Source organism: Protopterus annectens, chromosome 5.part0, assembly GCF_019279795.1.
Source record: "Protopterus annectens isolate FY-2018-M chromosome 5.part0, PAN1.0, whole genome shotgun sequence".
Taxonomy (NCBI): Eukaryota; Metazoa; Chordata; order Ceratodontiformes; family Protopteridae; genus Protopterus; species Protopterus annectens.
The window spans coordinates 443,532,322-443,556,599 of record NC_056735.1 but is presented as its reverse complement, the minus strand read 5'-3'; the positions used below and the strand labels follow the sequence as shown (position 1 = coordinate 443,556,599).

Sequence of the window (24,278 nt, the reverse complement as noted above, 5' to 3'; positions counted from 1 at the left end):
CTCTTCCACACTCGTCATTACTCTGAGCTATTAGACAGATAGATAGATAGATAGATAGATAGATAGATAGATAGATAGATAGATAGATAGATAGATAGATAGACAGATGCACAGATACATAGATACCTAGATAAATATTTTTTTCTGAGCATAGGACTCAAAAATGCATTAACTCACATTATAAAAAAACTCTTTTGTTTAACATTAGTTGGAAATCTGATAATCTATGCTTATAGTTATCATTACCCAAATATTAGTGCTGACGATAAATTAGACACTTAATTAGCAGTTTTTTCTACTTTTTCAAAATCCTGTTACAGACATTGAATTGCTTATTTCTTGTTATCACTTCTATATAAATATTAAAGACAAGAATAATTTGTTAGCTAAAGAAAAATAGTAATCTTTTACTGTTTTTGCAACATGACATGACTACTTAATAAAAAGGTGGCCAGCAGGGAATCCATGGATGATCATGAGCAAATGTATTCATACGGATGAGAGGTAAAATTCTACGAGGAACTTTACTTTTACCACCAACATGATAAATAAGCACATGACAGTATTTGAAGTGTGAACTTTTAATAGACAGAACAGGAAAATAGGTGAATTATGTTATTCTGTTAAAAGACAATTAATGTGAGTAAATTGGCACTGTTATCAGATAATGTTATGCAAGGCAGAAACTGCAGTCAAAGGTGATAGAGACAGCAACTAAATGAACCAACTGGCACTGGTGGGGGTTGACATAAAATGTTGGACTGAGTCAGTATAATTACACATTGTCAATATTCTGTAATGATGATGTAGGAAATAGTTGGACCTTTATACTGAACCATGACAGCCTAAGAAAAAATGATTATTAATATGGCCAGTGTGTTTTAAGTTTGAAAGGCAAAATTTACCTTCTGCATGCTGTTTTGCGACAGCCATTATTTTTGTTTCATCTTTCATCTTTATAGTAAAACAAGTATGTTTTATTCAATAATCTTGGCCACATTTTAACTGAGAGAACAGATATTTCATTAAGCAGATGCTATGGTAAATAATTTTTCCATCAAAGTAAATCCTCCTCATTAATATAAAAAAAGGAACAGATAGGCCCCTCGATTCTTTTTCAGGAGTTCACCAACACAAAAACAAATGAAAAAAGAAAAGCATGTAGTTGTGTGTGTGTGTGTGTGTGTGTGTGTGTGTGTGTGTGTGTGTGTGTGTGTGTGTGTGTGTGTGTGTGTTTGTGTCAGTGCTAGTATTTGTAGAAAGAAACTCATCTCAAAGCTCCATATGTTATATATTTTTTATTATTTTTAGATCACCATTAGAAATGTATTTAATATGAAGAATGTAGTACTCTGTACCATAGCTTCATGGATCTAGACAAAATAAGAAATGTGTGCACCAGAACATCGTACAGATGGTTACTTCCAGCAATCTCACGGATTAACTAAGTGAAAAACTGTTTCTTTGCTATAACAGAACATTAGCATGTCAAACTAGTGAGTCTGAAGGTCTTTTGGGTATTACAGTATAAAGGATCGGACACCATACAAAGTAAAAATACCTTTTCTACATGTGAGAGGATCTCAGATTTCCAGGGTGAAGAATCAACAGTATATTTGTCAAAAGTATAATCATGAATAAATATAACAATTAAACAAAGCAGCACATAAGCAAAAATGTATTAACCATCACTGATAACCCGTACTATTTGGCGTTTTTTTTTTTCATTTCATTTAATGGGAGATGGCAAAGATGAGTGCAGCCATTTCATTGAAAGAATAAAGACATGATGAAAGAAAAAAATATAGACATTTGCTTAATTCCTGGAAGATGCTATATTGTGAGGCTGCTTTAATCAAAATAAAAGGAAAATTTACCTTATGTTATATACACAAGTCATTTTGAAGTTTTACTATTTAATTGTGAATTAGATTGCACTCTGTATGTTCTTGAAAATATAAATGCAATGTAATATATTAGCTGAACACTTCTAATTGCCACGATGCCAAAGAAATGATAAAGGGCATAGACAAAGCTATCATCTTGACTATTTCTCTTTTTTTCTGAAAATGATTAATTATGTAATGGAACACCTTAAATGTAATTAACACTATTAACAACACAGTGAATGCAATGAAGAAGAAGAATGCAATGGTGACAAAGTGTGCTATGATGTATAATGATGTGTTATTGCAATAACGTGTTGTTAATGTGATTAATATAACACTGAAAACAATGTAATTAGTTAGAAACAATGTTAATGAGCGGCATCAGTGTACAATAATGTCTTATTAATGTGTTACTGTAATAATGATGTGTTAGTGTACCAGGCTGGCAGGAGGATGTATCTGTGGTCAGTGCTAATGAGCATTGAAATCTGGAAAATGATTAATATGACATACTGTGAGTTGTCTCTGAGCTGTACAATGGTGATGCCAGTGTTTCTGAGTGCAGACATATTTAGGATGCTGTTGGATGGCTTTAATGTTGTTGGAAGTGCTTCTCAGACCTGATATTTTCTCAGTAGTGTTGAGATATTGTACAGCTGATATTTATGCATGATGGATTAATCGCATTACTTTAAAAAAAAGAAAATGTTGATAAATAAAAAAGAAACACATGAAAATAATAAGGGTGTTATGAATTCAGAGTTGCTATGTATATGTTACTCTGTAGACTCCCTATGTTAGACAATATAATGTTGACTTCAGATTAATTTAAAGACAACTACAATATTCCTAAGGAAAGCTGGTTGTGATTAAAACAAGTTACAATATTTCCTAAACAAGCAGTTCCACAGTGTAAATTTGAAATTTTGAAATAGCGTGTCAAAATAAATATCATTAAAACTGCGTAAAACTTTCCAAGCCTCACTTTATTTGTTAAAATGTACAGACCTAGGGAATCATTAAGTAAAATATTAAGAAATGTTTCTAACCAAACATATCTTACTGTAAATCAAGCAGTTTGTCTATTCGGCTTTTCCCAGTTAGGGGTCGCCACAGCAGAACTCCGGTCCGCTAATGATTGGCAGTAGATTTTTATGGTGCCGAGTTGCCAGGCCGACACCCAAGCCTCAGCAAAGGCACACCCATTCACGCTTGTCCTTTGAACGCCACTCGACCACGGGGAGGACATGCAGACTCCACACAGAAGGCACTCCAGCCGAGAATCGAACAGGAGAACCTCTTGCTGTGAGGCAACACAGTAATTATCTGAAATACAGAGACTCTTGTGTACTTGTTGTGCACATCGACATGAAAATACTTACCCTTCAAAATACTTACCCTTCTCACACACTCCCAGGGATTCATTAAAAACAAAACAAAAAAAAAATCAAAAAAACACTGCTGGCAATAAAAGCTGTGGTAAAAAGGAATAGGCACACAATGCTTAGATGTGCAATTCAGAAATGTGGTAGGTGCAAAAAAGAAAGGTGTTGTTATCAACTATTTGCATGTCACTGACTCAACATTAACTACCTCTAGTACTAATCAGAACTTTCCTATGGTAATTAATACTGGTGGCCCATAGGTTCATAGGTTCATACATTGGTACTAGGCTATCGGCCCTAGGGCCTATACAAGCCTAGCCATAACAATTCCCTGGCTATTTCTTCCCATAATATTTACTTCCCTGGAACCCTCTAGCAGGACAACTGACGTGATCCCCGGGGTGAATTTCCTATCACCCATCCAGTCATCAAGGTTCCTTTTGAAGAGGGCCAATGAGGCACTCTAATTGACATGGATGGGCAGTCTATTTCAGAGTCTGGGGAGTCTCTGGGTCAGGAACCTATCCCTCCAGCATGTTTTGTTCATTGTAATGACAAGGTTTTGATCCCTGGAGCATGTGGCTCTGAGGGATTGGGATTTCTTTAAGTGTAGCATGTCCAAAAGCTTTGGGTTTAACATGGCCTTGTCTGTTAAGTAGAGATTGCCTCTGAGTAGACAATATGTGACAGAGTATAGCTGGAGTTTTTTTAGATGGTCAGCATAGGGCATCTGCTTTAGGCCTGTGATTCTTTTAGTGAGGTATTTCTGCGGCCTTTCCAGTTGTTGCAGATGTCTTGAGATGTACATACCAAACGGGGCATTGTATCCTATAATGGGTCTAATGAGGGATGAGTACAGTGGGACAATGTCCTCCTTTTTTCTGGATGAAAAGCCCTTAGTGATGAGGTGTGCCACATGGAAGGATTTCCTATCTGTTGTGGCCATGTGGTTATTGAAGGTGAGACCACTGTCTACCTGTGTCCCTAAGTCTCTTATCACACTTTTGGTGTTTACTGTACTGCCACCTATGTGGTACTTCAGGGGTATGTGTTTTTTCCCAAAGGGGATAACTATACATTTCTTAGCAATGAGCTTGAGCCCATGGCTCTGGCACCAAGCATCTATTTCTGTAAGGCCCCTTTGTAGAATATCCACATCATTTGGGGATTTGATAATGGCTCTCAATTTGCAGTCATCTGCGAACTTTGTTAGCCAGAGTCCTTTATTGTTGGCCTGTACTTCAGAGAAGTAGATGCCAAACAAGAGGGGTCCCAGGACTGAACCCTGAGGTACTCCACTTGTTACTTGTCTGGAGCTGGATTTGGAGTCGGCTACTTTTACAGTGCGGGTTCTGTCAGTAAGCCAGTTGGCAACCCATCGAGTGATGTAGGGATTAATTCCCAGCTTAGTAAGTTTATCTATGATTCCAGAGTGAGAGATGGTGTTGAAGGCCTTGGCAAGGTTCAGATAGACTGTGTGGACTGCCTCACCCTCATCCACATCTCTGGAGACTGATTTGAAGAAGTCAGTCATGTTCAGTGGACAAGATCAGCCCTTCATGAACCCAAACTGGGTGGAGTCTAGTGTTTGAAGGTTGCCAATGTCTTTGTTTATAAGTTCCATGATAATACGTTCCATGGCCTTGCAGATCAGACTCAACAGACAGATGCAGTGGTAGTTCCCAGGATCCAAGATGGATCCCCCCTTGTGGAGTGGGATAACTGTAGTTGTGCGCCACTCAGTGGGCACGAAGCCTGAGGTGAGGCTATGATTAAACATGACACTTAGGTGAGATGCCAGCTCATTTTGTAGTTCATGTAGTACACAGCCCGGGATGTCGTCTGGTCCTGTGGATGCTGTATTCTTAGCTTTGGATAGTGTGTTTTTTACCTGTGTGGCTGTTATTACTGGAATTTGGCAATCTTTCGGTATTGAGATGGGCCCTTTAGGGAGTGATAGAGGGGTGAAGTTGGCACTGAATCTATCTGCCAGGATATTGGCAAGATCCTTGGGATCAGTATATTTAATGCCATTCTGTTGTAGCTCAGAGCAGATCTGAGCATTGCTATTTAGATTCTTGGCATAGCTATAGAATTCCTTATGGTTGTCATCGGAATCTTTGGCAATTTTATATTCGTAACTAGCTTTGGAGGAATTGGGATAGGCACCAACTCAGAAAAAAGGTGAAAATGAAACCAATAAAACCAAAAGGAGCCGGCAACTATAACAAGACTGTTTAATTAGCGCTTTCGGTAAAGCAAATACTTCACCTTCTTCAGATAAAAAACAAGTCAATTAAGGTTGTTTATATATTCTTACAAAAGTTAATCAACCAATTAGTTAACCACTTAATTAACAAACTACTATCATACACAATCATAAATAAAAGAAACAGCATACATACACTTAATATTGCAGTCATAATGGTAAAAAGCCAAAAAGTTTTAAATAACAGCTCCAGGAAAACTCAACTAGATGCATTATCCGTCAAATAAACTTAAATATCAAAGGTAAATATAAAAAGGAAAAATATACACAAAAAAAAAATAATAAATATATTACAGAAAACAAAAGAAACAATAATAAATAGAAAATATCTACAAATATACAATTTAGACTCATTATTAAAATGCAAGATATGCATAATCTATATATCCATAAAATGGTATATGTATATAAACGCAACCTTTATTTTTCTAAGGTTGTGTTTATATACATATACCATTTTATGGATATATAGATTATGCATATCTTGCATTTTAATAATGAGTCTAAATTGTATATTTGTAGATATTTTCTATTTCTTATTTTTCCTTTTTATATTTACCTTTGATATTTGAGTTTATTTGACAGATAATGCGTCTAGTAGAGTTTTCCTGGAGATGTTATTTAAAACTTTTTACTTTTTACCATTATGACTGCAATATTGAGTGTTTGTACGCTGTTTCTTTTATTTATGATTGTGTATGATAGTAGTTTGTTAATTAAGTGGTTAACTAATTGGTTGATTAACTTTTGTAAGAATATATAAACAACCTTAATTGACTTGTTTTTTAACTGAAAAAGGTGAAATATTTGCTTTACCGAAAGCGCTAATTAAACAGTCTTGTTAAAGTTGCCGGCTCCTTTTGGTTTTATTGGTTTCATTTTCGCCTTTTTTTCTAAGTTTTTGAGTTCGTTTTGATTTTTTGTTTCGTTTATAAGCACCAACTCATTCAACCCCCCCAACCATACTACATACCTCTTAACAGTCCGAGTTGTTATAATATCCCCATTACATTTTCTTATGCCTACCCCCATAAATCACAGATCCCTACATTCAGTTAATAATGACAGACATTGAATTTTCATTCCTGTTCATGTTTGTAGACTGCATATTGCTGCTAGGGCTGCTACTCTATTCATTTTTTAATTGAGTTCCCATAGTAGCTTAAATAATGTCCCTAGTGTCATCTAGTGTTCCTCTTGGCTTTACAGTGAAGCCTTCCTCTAGAGTCCTTCACAACTCACAGACTGTTGTAGTCATTGTGTCATGCCAGACATTTGACCTTCATACTTCTCATTATGTGAAAGTCACTGACAGTAACAATGGATTAGTTACTGTACTAGATTTGTACATCTGATACATCTGCTTTCCATGTAAAGGGTGCTGGGTTTGAAACCTACACCCCCTTGACTTTACATATATAATTTAAAGCACTTAAGAATATTTAGAAGAATTCCTAGTGGCAGAGATGGCAGTATGTCAGGTGGGAGCGTCTAGCATATTTAGAGTATTCCTGGTATTTGGTGCCCCTTTCACCCACATAATCTTTCAATCTTTCTTTCTTTTCATATGTGCGGTTAAGGCTTGATAAGAAGAGTAACCTGTTTGCATATCATTATGGACAGTTGAGAGGTATGGCAGTAAAGCAGTTCCATTTAATTGGATGTAAACCATATAAGCAAACAATTTAATGATGCAGCATCAAACATAAACTTAATTTAATAATTGTTGATAACTGGTGCTTAGTTATATGTCTCATCCACATTGCAGTAGAACCTTTGGTCTTAAAATTAATATTGACTGATGCCATACCTGCATGTGACTGCTTGTGTACTCTTTATGTATACTTTGTACTTATCATGGCTTTGGCTGTCTGAATGTGACTAAATGCTGCAGTGAAGGCTGTGAATCAGTTCATCAGTTAATGACTATTTTAAAGGCGGATATAATAATTAAACTTGGGAATTTCTGCAATAATATATATTTCTGTTAAACTGAAGTTTGTTAAATATACATGGCAGCTGAATAGAAAAGAAACACAAAACTTGTTATTGATGGTTTGAGTTAGAAATGGATTTTACTTTATTCAGCATTGTTTATGCCAAGTTACTATATATGGTTCCTTCTAATTATCATTCTGCATGCTTATTATTGAAGTTGCTGGCTCTAAGTTGTTTCACTCTAACCTTCATACCTAGATACTGTCCAAAATTTGTCACGATGTTCAGATTTCTGGGTTTTGTTTTTGTTCTGTTCCTGATAAACTATGTGGTTTTATGGCAAATCTTTAAGAACAGCAATCACTATGTAATGACATACATTTGAGTGTCAAACTTCATATCTTTCATAAAATGAATGCTTAAACAAAACATCTTATTCTACCACTATTCTAAGTTTGTTATAGCAAAACTTAAAATCTGTCCCTCATTTTGGACTTTCACTCCACCTCAACCCTCTTTTTGATTTTGTCCAGAACTCTTTTGCTGTGAGTGAAAGGTAAGCTTTCAGCATGCTTGTTAGGCAGCAAGAAGTCCAAGAATGTACAGTTGTGTTGACTTGAGTTGATTATATAACTAAATAGTACGTCTTTGCATTTTCTTGTTTATTTTTTATGTGCATCATATTAAATGCTTTACATTTATATATTAATTAACTTTACCAATCAACTTACCATAACAATTGTGTATCAAAATACTTTTTTTATAAAGGAATTTCTATTAAGAAATTATTCAGAGAAAGAGACAGCTAAGGCACAGAATGAGGTACTCAGCCATATGGGAAATTCTGCCAGACTCCAGTTTTCCACTTGGAGTGAAATCGTGCATTCTACATTGAATGTGGATAATAAAATCAGGCTTTGCTTGACTTATTCGAATGGTGTTAATTTAGTTTGTGATGTAGTTAAAAGGAACTGATACATTCTGACCACTGATGAGAAGTTTATAGGACGTCTTAGTGAAACACCTAGTTTTAGCTTCAACAACAGCCAATTTTTGAAAAAAATTATGTTACAAACCTCTTGCCAGTAAGGGGTATGTAGTTTCAGATAGGAAAGGGACTTTTCCCTGTAGGTTTTTGTAATGTGTGTAAATATATTAATAATATTAGTAGTTATGAGAATGTTTGAAATGGTTGCATTTATTATTTTAACTTTCATGCAGACTGCAAGAGTACAGATTTTGTTTACCTTGCTATTTGTAAAGTATATGCATATTACTATGCAGGGAAGACTAATAGGGCATTAAAAAACAGGATATGTGAACATAACATTCTGAAAAAAGATACCAGAAATGCTTTAGCTAAGCATGTCTTAACAAATGCTTCCACTTATTTTTTCTCATCACAGTGTTAGAGTTAGTTACACCCAACATTTCAGGTGGTAACATCAGAACAAGAACTGAGTGCATTGAAATCAAATGGATTGTAGAGTTACAAGCAGATTGTTATAGAGGTTTAAATGGCATTGTCTTTTTAAAGAAAGAAGTGAGCCCCTGCAAGTATGGTAGCTGCACGGCCCCAAAAGTCCTCAGCCAAAATCAAAATATAGAGCCAGCAAACAGTGACATATATATTTATTAATAACTAGTAAGGAGAATAAAGCAACAGACCAGTTTCGGCTATAGATTTATTAAGCCTTCATCAGAGTAATAAATTCTGGTTACATCCATTCTCCTTTTATAATGTATCTCACCTAGAGGCTAATTGAAAGAATTACATATTAAACATATTCGTTGAGTCCTGGTGAAAATAGAGCACCCAGTTTAATGATCCATTTTTTCTCTTTATTGTTTAGCAATTGATGCCAACCTGATTTATTATTTCTGTTCCCTTGTATTTTATCAATGATGGTAAAATTGAAGACTGCATTAGAATGTTTCTTGGTATGTTTGTATAGTGCATTAGTTGGTTTCCTGATCCTGATATCACTTGTGTCCTAAGATTCTAAATTTGACCAGGTCTTGAGGTCTGTCCAACATAAAAGGCAGAGCAACTACAGAAGGCCATGTAAATGAGCCAATCTGACTGGCAGTTTGCAAAAAATGCAATACTGAAAACTTGCCAATATTCTTACTGGTAAATTCCCTGGTCTATAGCATCCTTTTGCAATGAATGCAGTGACAACATGGAAAACAGCTTTGTAAGATCCTACCTTCTAATGTTATCTGTGTTGAGTGTGTATCAGATGTATGTATATGTTTGCAATGACTCATATGTGAGCCAAGATTTTTTCCCCCTTCTGAAAGAGAACTGACATGTGTCATCTACAATTTCACTTAACCTGGTATCTGCTAAGAGAATGTTCCAGTGCCTGCATACACTATTGAGTGAGACATCCGTATTCCTACCATATGTGGTGATAAATCTAATTGGTGGATTCCTCTCCGCTGTTTTTTTCTTTATACTGGAGTAAATCAGACCTGATACATCTTTGCTCTGCCTTTTATGTTGGACAGACCTCAAGACCTGTTAAATTTATAATCTCGGAACACTTAAGTGATATCAGGATCAGGAAACCAACTAATGCACTATCCAAACATACCGAGAAACATTCTAATGCAGTCTTCAATTTTACCATCATTGATATAATACAAGGGAACAGAAATAATAAATCAGGTTGGCATCAATTGCTAAACAACAAGGATAAAAATGGATCATTAAACTGGGTGCTCTATTTTCACCAGGACTCAATTAATATGTTTAATATGTAATTATTTCAATTAGCCTCTAGGTGAGATGTATTATAAAAGGAGAATGGATGTAACCAGAATTTACTACACTGACGAAGGCTTAACAAATCTATAGCTGAAACGGGTCTGTTGTTTTGCTTTCCTTACTAGCTGTTAATACATTTCTATGTCATTATTTGCTGGCTCTGTATTTTGATTTTGATACTGTCCTTTTAAAACCTGTATTGAGATCAAGGGACTCACCTTGTTGAAGTCTGCAACAATGTATTTAGGGTCTATATTGAAACAGTGAATGCTTAAAAAAGTGAATGCTGATTCATCGACCCTAGTTCACCGAACGCTCACAATCCCAAACACTCGGAAGAGCGATTTTTTTTCCCCAGGGAAAAAAAAATCGCTTTTCCACAAAAAAAAAAAAACAAAAAACAAAAAAAAAACTTAAAACAATATTTAATGCGGAGGCTGTGCCCCCCCCCACCCCCTACCTAAATATACCAACTCCGAGATCGCACCACAGTAGAGGAAACGGCAAACTCCTGAAACCGGCCCAGCAATTTTTTTCCCTGGTAAAAAAAATTGCTGTTCTGGGTGCTAGGGATTGTCAGCGTTTGCTCAAATAGGGTCGATGAATCAGCATACTTTTTTTTAAGCGTTTGCTGATTCACTATAGACGCTGTATTTAAATGTCGCTTAGTTATCTAAGCAGTAGATCTGATGACGTGCCTGTAAGGGGTGTGAAAGCACTTATCTTTTAGTTTTTATTTTGTTTGTTGTTTTAATAAAATAAATGTGCTATATTCTGTTGCACTGGACTCTTTCTTTATTACAATTTTGGATTTTCTGTTTTGATCCATACATATTTCTGAGCATTTTGTGTTGACTGTTATCACTTTACTTTCTTTCACCAAGAGTAAAACAGTAGATATTACCTCAATCTGCATAATGAGAAGGAGTTTGCAGGCCCTCCAGCAATAAGCAGTCTTCTCCCACATGTAGCAGATTTTAAAAGCAAGCTGGGAATGGGGTTAATGCTATTGGCTTTGCATTATGCACCTAGTGGATGGGGAGATATGGAAGGGAGGGTAACTTAAGTCTTATCAATTTGATCTGGAATTGCCACTAGTATGAGCATTTGAGATAAGACTGGGAATAGTTGTAAATAAAACTTGAAATAAAGGAGTAGACAGTTCAAGCACCACTGAATTGATGGTCACAATGCAACTTTACCTATCAGCTCACTAAGATAAAACCCTGTCTTACTTTGCTTGCCTTAATTAAAAATACTACTTCTCTGCCTCAAATAACTAAGACAGTTAATAACTCTGCTGTCAAAGAATGCAGTACAATATATGCTAGCTCTGCCTCCAGGAAATAAACAAATGTAAAGTGAAGCAAATTACAATAAAATAGGTGCAATAAAATAAAAATGTATGCAAACTGTAAATCAAGCAATCAGAACAGAACAGCTATATCTGGCCGATCACATAGATTAAACTTCCTTCTGCTCTGTTTGCTGTAAAAATAATAATTCTTAACTCATTCCACTATTTAGATAGGGTTAATGTCTTTGCAATCAAAGAATCCTATACAACCATTCACTAACTGGCCAAAATGAAAAACTTTGTTTTAAAAAAACTCTGAGAAAGATTGAACAATAACTTCAAAATTAAACAAACTATAATAACAAGAGGGATATATATATATATATATATATATATATATATATATATATATATATATATATATATATATATATAAAAATTATATAAAAATAACTGGTCACTTTGCAACATTACCTGACAGCTTCCATTGATTAAGCATTGTCCTTTTCTAGTTAGTTTAAATAAAAAAATGCTTCTCTTCTTACAATTCATATAGATTTCCAGTCAAAGAATGTAACACAAATGTTCGTGTCCCTAATCAAGACTCCTCTGATACTTTAAAGAATATGAAACAAGTTTGCATCATCAAATGTGCAGCTGAAAGCAAGCACAGAATTATTGTGACAAACAGCTTAACTGTTCCATTCTGCAGCCTTCTCTGGCTGAATCGTAAATCTGGTATGCAAACAGGCCAGGGAATAAAACCAACATGCGAGTAAAACAAATCATATTTCAGTCATAATTTTAGTTTTTCTCAGATTCAGGTTGTTAACCTAGGAAAAGATTTAACACGTTTGATAAAAACTGATGTAATTTTTTATATACAACTCCAGCTGCAAAGTTGTTACTGTATTATTCAAAAGCTTTGCAAAAATATACAATGAATATATACCCTCTAAAAAGTAATGTCCTCATAAAAACATCGGTGAGACTCTGGAAAGAATATAATGTCTTTCATTGAATAGAAAGACAATGACCTATAAGGTTAAAAAAAAAAAAACTGCACCGCTCAGTTTAGTGCGTTGTTCCATAACATTGAAGAGTATCTATTTCTTAAATATTTAAAGCAGAAATCATTTGACTACTACACATCATTATCTGCATGAAGGGACCGACTTGAAGATGAAACTGAATTTATTATAATTAGCATTACTTGTCCAGTTATAATGCTGCTCTGGAAATCTTAGACATGAAAAGTATGTTTATTCTAAAATGCCATACATTATTATAGCTGATTCTCCTTTTAAGGTTGAGAAGTACTAGAAACATGAATTGGTTACATCGAAAAAGTGATTCAACATATGATGACATTACACCTTGCTTCCACCTGATTTTCAGTACTTGAGGGGATGAAATTTTCATACAAAAATATAGCTACCAACAGGTCACCAGAATACTTGGATGAATCTCTAGGAAGGGAGCAAAGCTATGTCCAACAATCCTGATTTATGTCCTGAATTAGACTATGTGCCACAGTCTTTCTTGACTTTCAGTTATGTGTTTACTATGAATGATAATTACTATATTTTCATAACCCCAAAACAGTCTTTTTTTAGTTCAAATGCTGTGTATTCAAAATATTATAGTTTACATACTTTATCTGTGGTGCTAACAAATATATATATGTTTTCTTCAACACTCAGTTTTTGTATTTTTAATAATGTCTTTAGTATTTGAATCAGCCATAAAAAAAACATGCTTCTATACAAGATGGACTGTGATCTATAGGCATTAATTTAACCCAATTACCACTGAACCTGCTTTACCCTGATCAGTCAAGTTTGATAAAGAGATAGAATTCACAGGAAATTAATTTTAATTTAAATGTTAAGTTTGGCAACCCAGTGAGTCTTTTGTTGGAAATGTGGATGGGGTACAGCCTCATGTATGTAAATTCAATGCATTGAACCAGATAAAATTACTGAAAGCCCCTCAGTTTTATTGGGCTCAGCTTTACAGACTTCATCAGTTTCAGTGGTGATGTTATTAACATATTTTTAAGTATATATTTTATCTACATATAATGGCATATGAAAGAAGATGATAAATTTATTCTGGACACATGCTAAACGTTAAATATTTAAGAATGACATGACCATCGCATCTAAGCTCTTTTTGAGGAGAACATATTGTACTCAACTGGTTTCTACAACATCTGACAAGGGATAAAAACATACACATATACCAGTGGAAAATTAATGCACATTTGATATTACACATGCTGTTACTAGGTAAGAAACTACCATTGGCATAAATGATTAAGGCAAATGCTATAGTTAGGCAGCATTTAGCATACCTCCACTTGTCTGAGTATTTTCAAATTCTCAAAAAAGAAATAGTATGAAAAAAATCAACGGGTGCTTACAGTAAAATGGATACATGCATGTCTACTTGGATAGAATGAAAAACAAGTCTTGGCAAAAACAGAAAATAATTGTGAGATGAAGCATTGCTAGAAATCAATGGGACATAATAATATGGGAGCATTAATACAGGCGTGTCATTATAAAGTGGACCGTTAAAGTCTTCTTCTATATCACACATGCAAAGACTGCATCAGTACATTTTTAAAAGAAGAATGTACATTCTTAAAATAAAAAAAAATTCACATTAATTCCATTATTTTTCAAGGTCTACAGTTCACAGTTACATGAAGCGCATTGATCACCAAATAGTGCAAATTCACCATTTCTCTTGATCTTCCAAACATAAACCTCAAAGCTGAACATGATTCAATAGATTAACACATTGAAGATAAATTTACTTTCCAAGGATCTTCATTACCAAAGTAATTACTGCAACTCAAGCAGAAGTGAACTGCATATTTAGTATCCCTACTGTGCAGCATGACCCGCTTGGGTGATATAGTTCATCCATAATAATAAGTGAGTGTTTTACCTTATAACACAGGCATATAGACCAGTATCTTGGACTTCTGCTGGGCGAAACCATATAGAATCCTCTTCTTTACTCATTCGCATTCCATCAAATGATATAGGCTCTTCAAAGTCGCCATGCCTGCTGCTTTTGTACCAGATAAGGCTCAGTCCTGCCATCTGAGCTATGGTATAGTTTGCTCTTATATACCCATAAAATAGTGCACATTTTATCCGGACTGGCTCTCCCACTAAAACATGGTATTTCTTGTAGTCCACAGACCAGTCTGTGCATCCATCAGCTATAAAAAGAAAAACAAATAAACATAAAACAATTTTTCAAAATGTTATGTGGAGGACTTCAGTTATATACTTAAACGCATATATGTATATGTATCAATGTCTATTCCCATACATTAAGTAGTATAGATGCCATATACTTTTATCTTACACACATTTCTCAATTCTGTTATCTGTGAACTATTCCATTTTGGCCTAGAAAGCCATTTGTATGTTTAATGTAGAAAAAGTTTTAATGATAAAAAGATTATCAATATCAACAACTGGATGTGCACACATTGTCATACTCAGACACAAACACACTCACATTTTCAAACACACATATGGTGTAAAGAAATCTAACTAACATCTCTAAAAAAAAAAAATGGTTCCAAGTCTAAATGTTTCTGTCACTGTATGAGTATACATCTTGCTTATAAGAGACACACAAGTTCTTTTTGTGTATGAAATTATGTGGAGTGTGTGTGTGTGTGTGTGTGTGTGTGTGTGTGTGTGTGTGTGTGTGTGTGTGTGTGTGTGTGTGAGACACATTAACCTTTTTCTATTGTTAAGAAATTTAAGTAGTGGACCAAGACAACCTGTCAAGGAGAGATGGTTTTAAGCATAGCCTTTACCCCATATATTGCTGAATGAGCAGAAAAGGAACAATAATCCAAAGAAGCATAGAAAATCATAAGAAAGAGAAGGAATATTGACCCAGTACCCCTAGGAATGTTGATCAGAAGACTACTGACTGATGAGGGGTGGGGATGAGTTTACTGTATATAAAAAAATGACTCCACATACATACATAAAGGCAATTTCACAAAAAGATAAAGAAGCAAATTAATTGTTAAGGATGTTGCCTTAAGTACTGAAGTATGACTTGTGAAAATAATGAATTACCCAGCATACAGTCTAAATTAGTCATATGATTTATGCAAGTTGCCTTACAGTGAAGGTAATTAATTATAAGGAATAATGAGTACTAACTGATGCTTAACAATGATATAAATGTTGGTGTTACCTTTGCTGCAGTCTATAGCAATGCTGTCATGTATTGTCTGACTGCGAGGTTGACTGTAAGTGAACCTCAAACATATGGCAAATAGAAAGTGATTGGTTAAAATAGCCCACTTCCATTCTCCCACTGCTTCCTGACATATTATGTAGGACTTCATTCTGCCCTGGTTTTTGATCTACTGATATCGAATGATAAAACACCAGAAAGAAAGGCAAACTGGGGAACCACTGGGATTAACAAGCCCGCCCTTTTCTGTTAGACAATGATGTGTAAGGATGGGAGGATTCCTGAGCAGATCATATTCCCTGGAACAACCGCCCAGTGAAATGTCACTAAAGCAAAGACATCCAAAGTGACTGCAGCCAAACACCTGGGAACAGAAAATGAGTCATCTTGAAAATATGTAAATATGAAAATGGACTCTGTCCCAGTCTGACTCACAGTAAACAAATGTTAACTTACTACTAACTAACTAACTAACTAACTAACTAACTAACTAACTAACTAACTAACTAACTAACTAACTGACTAACTAACTAACTAAATGCACTTAGCTCCAACCACTGAAGTGGACTGCTGTGATAGGCACAAGAATCCGTATGCTGGGAGAACTGTGACTACAACATCCTCTGCAAAATTGTCAAGCTCAGACTGTCTTATGATATAACAATGAGTGTACCTGCCCTTTGCCCAAGTGCTTGACTCCACAAATCTGCTTCTTCTGGGCTTTTTGAGTCCAGCAGCAGAATCATCTACAAAATGCTTAGTGCTTTGCTTAAAGGAAGATAGACTCCATGTGTCCTGGTACTTCTCGTTATTTTTCAGTAATCAAAATGGCCTCTGTGGGTTGGAGCTGTAACATTCTCAGAATTATTGTGATCATCTGAAATGGAAGTAATCTTAGCAGCAGCTTTCTTTGACAAATTCCATTATCCTTGGTGTGCAAAGGTAGAAACCAGTCTTCAGTCATCAGGTAAGGAAACACTTCTATGTCCTGTAGAAGAGATAAGCTGGCACTACAGCTTGGCAGTTTGGAAACCCCCATGCAATTGAAGTGAGACAAGTGGCAGGGTCCTGAATTGAAAATGACTGTCTCCTACACAGAACTAAAGGAACTTATCGAGTACTCTAATAATTGTGCCATGCAAGTAAGCATCTTGCAGATGTAAAAAGTGCATCCAGTTTCCTCTGACAAGACTTGGGCAAATAGAGAGCAGCATTATCATGGAAAAGAACTTTGTGAGGATGAAGATTTTTCCAGGTTACCCAATATAGTCATTACTACACTCCAATGTCAATTAGCAGATTGACCACGCAGAAGGATGTTTGGAGACTAATTCAGGTGTCCAATAGTCTCCTATATGGCGAAGCTAGACCAAGAGACAGTCACCTTTCTTCTCCTTCATCTGTAAAAGTTAACTAAAAATGTGAGTCTTCTAGACATGAAGGTGGAGATATGAATCTTTCATCTGTGGGTCAAAGTGGTCAGTAGTTTTAGCCCACTGTTCAGTCTCTCTATGAAATGGCGACACCAGAAGAGGCCAAGTATTCATTGAAAAGAAGCCAAATGTCTTGAAAGTGAAATTCCCACATCTACTGCTAAAAAGTGTATGGATATAACTCCTGCAAAGGACATCCCAATACAGTCGAAGCCAGTGCCTTGCTCTCTGTTGCTAGACCCATTAGAACCTGCTGAGTCTGGCTAGCTTGTACCAGATAACTTAATAATAACATCAACCTTCAGAATGCTTCAGTCAGGCTGTTTTATATCCCCTGCAGAAAATTCTTAGGCTGAGTATTAGGATAATGAAAGCTGGGCCTGGAGAAGCCAGTCTTAAAGGTATAAAGAGAGTCAATGTAGGAACAAACAGATGGACCTGCAGAGTGTGAGTCAAGGCCAGAGGAACTGGAGGTAATATTAGACCAGTCTGCGTCATTGGAGAAAAGGGACCTACCACAGGTGGCACTAGTGCAGGTACACCCAGGGATGGAGGAGCTAAAGTTGGATGCCCAACAACCAAGAAAGGGAAGTGTGAACAAAAGCCATTATCTTCTGGCCTTTGTAATTCAGTACCACATGCTTCATACAGCATAAGTGGTCATGAGGAGTAATAGTAGTTCATATTGGATCCATATTCATGCATCTATAGATGCTATGACAGAGGATGGATCAAATGTGCTTGCTTAGGCTGATGTTCCATCAAAGCCATGGCCAGCTCAACACAGACAATGGCCAGAAGGTCAACAGACCCCCACAAGTGAAAGAGAAGAAAAAAAGCCTCAAATATTGGCATATGGACAGATAAGGCTGGAGATGATTGTCCTGACATAGAGCTCATCCCCACAACGTTATGATGGGGAATCCTATGTCAGCATTCCTTGAGCATCCCCCTCAGTAGAAGAAAGCATGGCTTTAATATTGATTAACTTAATAGATATATTCTTAAAGGCCAACCACATGATAAACTTCCTAATTTTAGAAAAAATATATATTTTTAGATATTAAAGCAGACCTGCAGAGGTCAGCTTTTACTGATGAACTAGATGGAATTAATTTAAAAGCACAAGTTGTAATAGCTGAGGTCTGCCTAGAAACAAATTCCTTCTGGGATTGAACTTTAAGATGAAGCTCTAACACATAATTTCAAAGCTGTTCCTTTGTCTCTTTAAAATTAGCACAACTATCCATGGACCCAGACAATAGGCACATTTATCATGATTGCTGATTTAGGTAAACCTCTTGTAACAGTCCCACTCTTTAGAAATCAATTCATGATAGCTAACTGAGGCCAAAGGCTAAGTAACAAAGATGGTTTGTCTTTCGGCTTTTCCCGGTTAGGGGTTGCCACAGCGGAACTCCGGTCCGCTAATGATTGGCAGTAGATTTTCACGAACGCCGAGGTGCCAGCTCGACGTCCAACCTTCAACAAAGGCACACCCATTTACGCATGTCTTTCCAATGCCACCCAACCACGGGGAGGACATGCAGACTCCACACAGAAGGAACTCCCACCACTCCAGCCGAGAATCGAATGGGAGAACCTCTTGCTGTGAGGCAACAATGCTACCGCTGTACCACCACGGCTGTCTAAGTAACAAAGATAAAGAAAACTAAAGGCAAGCATGCCCTAACTAAAAATCAAGATATATACATTACAGCAAAACCTCAGCTTTGTTGAGTAATGGTATAGTTCAGGTGGTAAAAGCTGTGAGCTGCTAACAAGCTTTACTCTTAAAACTGGATTATATTTTCTCAGCTTCCACTTACAAACTGAGAGCCAATTAACTGGTCAGTGGTCCACAGGAGCCTGTTAAACAAGAATAGCTTGTATCATTGACTTTTTTACATCAAGAAACATATTCCCTAAATTTAGATTCCGTAGTATACTGGTTATCATATCTGCCTCACATGCAAAAAGTTCTGGGTTTGATCCCCAGTGGAACTGTTATCAGAACGGGTCTATATCAGAACATCGAAGTTTTAAAACTTCGAATGTTCTAATATCGACCCGTTTTAATCGAATGCTAAAAATAGCAAAGCTGCAGAACACTGAATTCTTTCCTAGGGAAAGAATTTGGTTGGCCGGTTCTGTGGCTTCGCTATTTTCAGCGCTGTGGTGGAGATTTACGGGTCGGGTTCAGGTAAGTGTGCGATTGTGTGGTTGTTAGGATTAGGGCATGGGTTAGGTGAGTTAGGGACTCGGGTTAGGTGAATTAGGTTTAGGGGCGGGTTAAGTGAGTTAGGGTTAGTTGTGGGTTAGATGAGTGTGCAATAGTGACGGACCTTAGGGTTAGGGTTTGGGTTAAGGTAAGTGGATAGATAGTAGTGTATGTATAGTTTAGTGTAGAGTTAGTTGTAGGATTATAAGTGTATGTGTGTGTATTGATGATTTTTAGGTGTGCTTGTGTTGTGTGTATGTGTTTCGGAATAGCAAATTTTTTCCTTGGGGAAAAAAGTTGCTGTTCTGAATGTTCGATATTATGTGGTTATTAAGATATTTTAGGTTCAATGAAATAGTGTTCGCTATTTTCATTTTTCAATAACGTGATATAAACACATCAGAACTACTAGATTATAAGACTTAAATTATGCATGCAACATAAATAGGATATGCTGGAATGACAGATATGTATGTCAGAATTCCCATTGCCAGGAACAGACTCACATCCATGTGAAGCAGAGTTCTTCCCTATACCTATTTAAGTGCAACTTGGACCAATGGATTGGTAATCATAAATTCACAATTCAGCAATAGGTGTTACTGCAACTGCTTGAATAAAACAACGAAATATACACCAGAATCTTTATTAAATAAAGCTTTCGGGTCTACACCCTTCATCAGTATAACTTAACATATAAAAAATCACCATTTAAATAGGAGAACATAAAGTCACATGCTTCAACCCAACCCACCTAACAATAAAAATTTAAAGTTACAATGAATCAATAAATATATGCAAAGTAGCACATAAAAAATCACTTCTATAAAACATATACATTTTTATAAACAATTTTATACTGTTTCATATGAAATCACATGCACCATACTTAAAAAATAATAATTAATAATTAAAACTTAAACTTATAAAACTTCTCTCTGTCTTTTAGCCAGAACGGGCTTTAGACTAACTGAATTATTTAGGCCTGGGGCTACATCAGCTTGAAGTCTAATAATCCATTCTAGTTCTTTCAATTCCAATAAATTATTAATGTCACCCTTCCTCAGACCTACCTCTACCTTACAAAGAACCCTAAATCTAAAAGTATGTCTCACACCTTCATCCAATATATGCTTACTTAAGGCATTGGTGGGCAACTTCCTCTTGATTTCAGACCTGTGTTCCACCATTCTCTCCCTCAATTTTCTTATAGTTTTGCCTACATAGAATGAGGTGCAACACACACAAAATATTTTATTACACACACACACACACCCTGTCTCTCTCTCTCTCTCTCTCTCTCTCTCTCTCTCTAGGGAGCAAGCATGAAAACATACATGCAGGCACATTCACAAATACATAGACATGTAAAATGCTGCTAATATTCCTTTGTACTTCCATGACTGTGTATCTGGTAACATGTCACTAATATGAGCAATGTAAGGAGAGCTCTCTCCTGCAAAACTCAACCAAAAAGGCAGGATTTTGCACAGCCTGGCACACATATACGCTCATGTTATTGAGCTTTAACTGCTGTGTGATATCCTTTACGGTGTGTTAGAATAGATAGTTACATGTGTGGAAGGTCAGTTGCCTAGGTATGTCACCATTTTGGGGAAGAATCCATTACAGTTACTCCATTGAACTGGTTGGCATGATCCGCATCCTTCATGGAATTGCTCTCAGAATGCAATGGTGGACAGTGAAGGCTTGTGCAAACCCTCATTTGCTATTTATTTATTTAATTTATTTCCAGTTTGATGACCGGGAATGTCCACTGGGCTCAGAGAGCCCATATTCAGTGGAGGCCCGGGGAGAAAAGCTCCATGTTACAAAGTTTAGATACAAATACAATACAGAAAAGAAGAACAATTTGCAATTATGTTTCATGCTAGAGAGCAGGTGTAATTTCTTAGGTACATTACCTTTAGATACAGACACAATATTATTAATGAACAATTTACAGTTACATTTCATGTTAGAGAGCAGGTGTAAATTCTTAGGTACATGGTACAAATTTGATATTTACAATATGTACACATGTGTAGTAGCCTATAGATCATAGCTAGAGAGGCTAGTAATCATAGCTGGAGAGGGGTTTAGAGGTGGAGCGAGAATTATAGGACTAGGTGGGGAGAATGCAGTTGCATTTTCTGTTAGAGTAAAGGTAGGAATGTAACTGAGATTTAAAGTTTTGACAGTTTGCACAGGTCCTTAGAGAGGAAGGAAGAGAATTCCATTTTTTTGCTAAGAAAAAGGATAACAGGAGCTGACCAGCAGGGTGATTGGGTTTTCAGACACAGATTAGGTTTTGGTGAGTAGATCTGAGAGTTCTCTGAGGGGTGTAGGGGAGAAGGATGTTGCACAGAGCAGGGCACTTAGAGGGTTGAAGGATTAGTTTGTGGGCTGTGGTAATCTGAAGATTAGACTAGATGGTTGGAGAGTTCAAGCCAGTGTAACAAATTAAGGGCAATACAGTGAAAGGAGGAGTATTTGGCTTTGGTGACAAAATTAGAAATTTTATTATAACAGACTTCCAATTTTGAAGTGAGTGTGGCAGATAAGTTAGTTAATAGAGGAGCACCATACATTAGTGAGGGGAGGAGATAGGTAGTGGCAAGAGTTTGTCTGGTGGATGGAGAGAGAAATTGGATGTTCCTGTATAGCATACCACATTTTATATGGGTTTTCTTAATGTTTTGCTGGATGTGAGTCTCAAATTTCAGGTGTTCATGAGTAGTGACCCCAAATAGTTTGGCAAAGGGAACAACCTCTATAGTCGAGTTGTTTTGGCTAATGATTTGGAATGAGTTTTTTATCAAGAGGGGAAGCTTTTGAGGGAGAGAATAATTGCAATTTGGATTTATTGGCATTTAGTGAGAGGTGATTCTGAAGCATCCAATGTTCAGTGGTGGAGAAAGCAGCTTGGGTCACTGTCTGAAGCTATGGGAGGTTGGTGGCACTGCAGATTAATGTAGAATCATCTGCATATTGTACAATTTTGGTATTGGGTATGGCTTTGTGGAAATTGTTAATAAAGATGTTAAACAGCATTGGACTGAGTATGGATCCCTGGGGAATCATAGTGGGGGTGGGAAGAACAGTTGAGGTGCCTGTCCCCCATTTTACAGCTTGAGATCTATTGGAGAGGTAGCTAGAGAACCAGAATAAGGTATTTTGGGAGAGATTAAGGTCAGAGAGATGGTTTAGGAGATCGGTGTGGTAGACAGTCTCAAATGCCTTGGACAGATCTAGAGGAATATTAGAAACAATTTTTCCAGAGTCCTGGGCAAGATTTATTGTCTCTAGGAAGGAGAGAAGTGCAGTAGTTGTACTATGGCCTGGTCAGAAGCCGTGTTGGGTTGGAGTGATTAGTTCGTTATTGGCTAAGAATGTCATGAGCTGAAAGTGAATGCATTTTTCTAGTAGTTTGGAAATTGGGGAGAGGATGGCTATGGGGTGGAAGTTGGAGATGTTATTGTTTTTGCCTCCTTTATGGAGAGGTAGAATGAAGGCAGTGCATCATAGTTTGGGAACATAAGATTCAAACATGGATATATTGATCAGGATGCTAATGGGAAGAGAGATACCATATGCGGCTATTTTTAGGAAGGAGGATGGGATATTGTCAGGGGCATTGGTGCAAGGTTTTAATTTGGGGAGTAATTTTTTTATATAGGATGTTGAGATGGGTTTAAGGTTGAATATATAGGAGGAGGGTTGGGGCGGAGGGTGTTGTAGGTGGTGGTAATGAAAGGGTGGATTGAGGGGAGGGGTTATTGTTAGGGAAGGTTTTGGTCAGTTCAGCTATGGAGTTAATGAAGAAGGAGTTGAATAGAGAGGCTATTTCAGGGTCAGATTTGCTGGTGTCAGGGCAGGGGTTGCTTTTGGTACCTGGGTTAAGAAGAGAATTAATGGAGTTCCAGAATTGTTATGGGCTTTTAGATTGGTTAGATTGTAGTTTAATATAGTAGGACATTTTGTCTCTGGTGATTTGTTTTTTAGCAAGGTTGCGGAGTTGTTTACATTTAAGAAAAGTTTCAGGCTGCTTGTTTTGATATTATGTTTTCCAAGATTTGTCTCTTTGTAGCATAAGTTTTTTGGTATCTTTGGTTAGCCAAGGGGCGGATTTGTTTTTTGCTCTTTTTGTTCTTGGTGGCGCTAGGGAGTTGAGGATGTTTAAGAAGAGCTAAAGAGAAGGTGGCTGGCTGAAACCAATCAGCCAGCTGAAGCAGAAAAGCGTGCTTTGTGAATGAATTACAGGGACAGCAGGGGAAAACGAGGCTGAGGGGAATAAGGTGGTGAAAGACAGCTCAAGTCAAGTCAAAGCAGGCCAGTGGGGCAAGTATGAATGGGAGTGGGGGATAGCGTAGGAGAGAAGGAAAATAGATTTAGGAGATCTAAATCAGTAAGTGGGAGAGCAGTGCCACCTAGTGGTAAATATATATATGAGGTAGCATAGGAGGTGAGGAAGTTAAGGACCACTGTAGGCTGCTTGGCAAGCATGGGGTAAAGCACAGGCACCACAGTGGTGAGCACTAGTAAAAAATTGCAATACATACACTTTCTATTTTACCCTGAAGGGGTTATAGTTTGAAGTTCCTTAGAAGGTTGTGGCAGTGTCCCGTAACAGAAGTCCTTTAGGGGTTATTTCCTGGACCATAGTGGGAAGAGTTAATTACATGTGCAGCTGTAGGGAGAAGAGCAGAACAAAACAGGTAAACAAGGAAAAGAACTTACAGAGCAAGCTGAGGGAACGTAGTTAAGGAGTCAGCAGCAAGGAAACGCAGTTAAGGAGTCAGCAGCAAGGAAACGCAGCTAAGGAGTC

The 24,278-nt window shown here is 36.7% G+C and overlaps 1 protein-coding gene across 1 annotated transcript in view; it reads right to left on the bottom strand.

Annotated features, from left to right (window-relative positions):
• IL1RAPL1 (interleukin 1 receptor accessory protein like 1) overlaps positions 1-24,278 on the bottom strand; it is a 4,037,132-nt gene that overhangs the window by 2,421,254 nt on the left and 1,591,600 nt on the right. Inside the window, exon 3 of the mRNA XM_044072379.1 lies at positions 14,510-14,789. Within this exon, the coding sequence (XP_043928314.1) occupies positions 14,510-14,789 (280 nt within the window). The remainder of the gene's footprint in view (positions 1-14,509; positions 14,790-24,278) is intronic.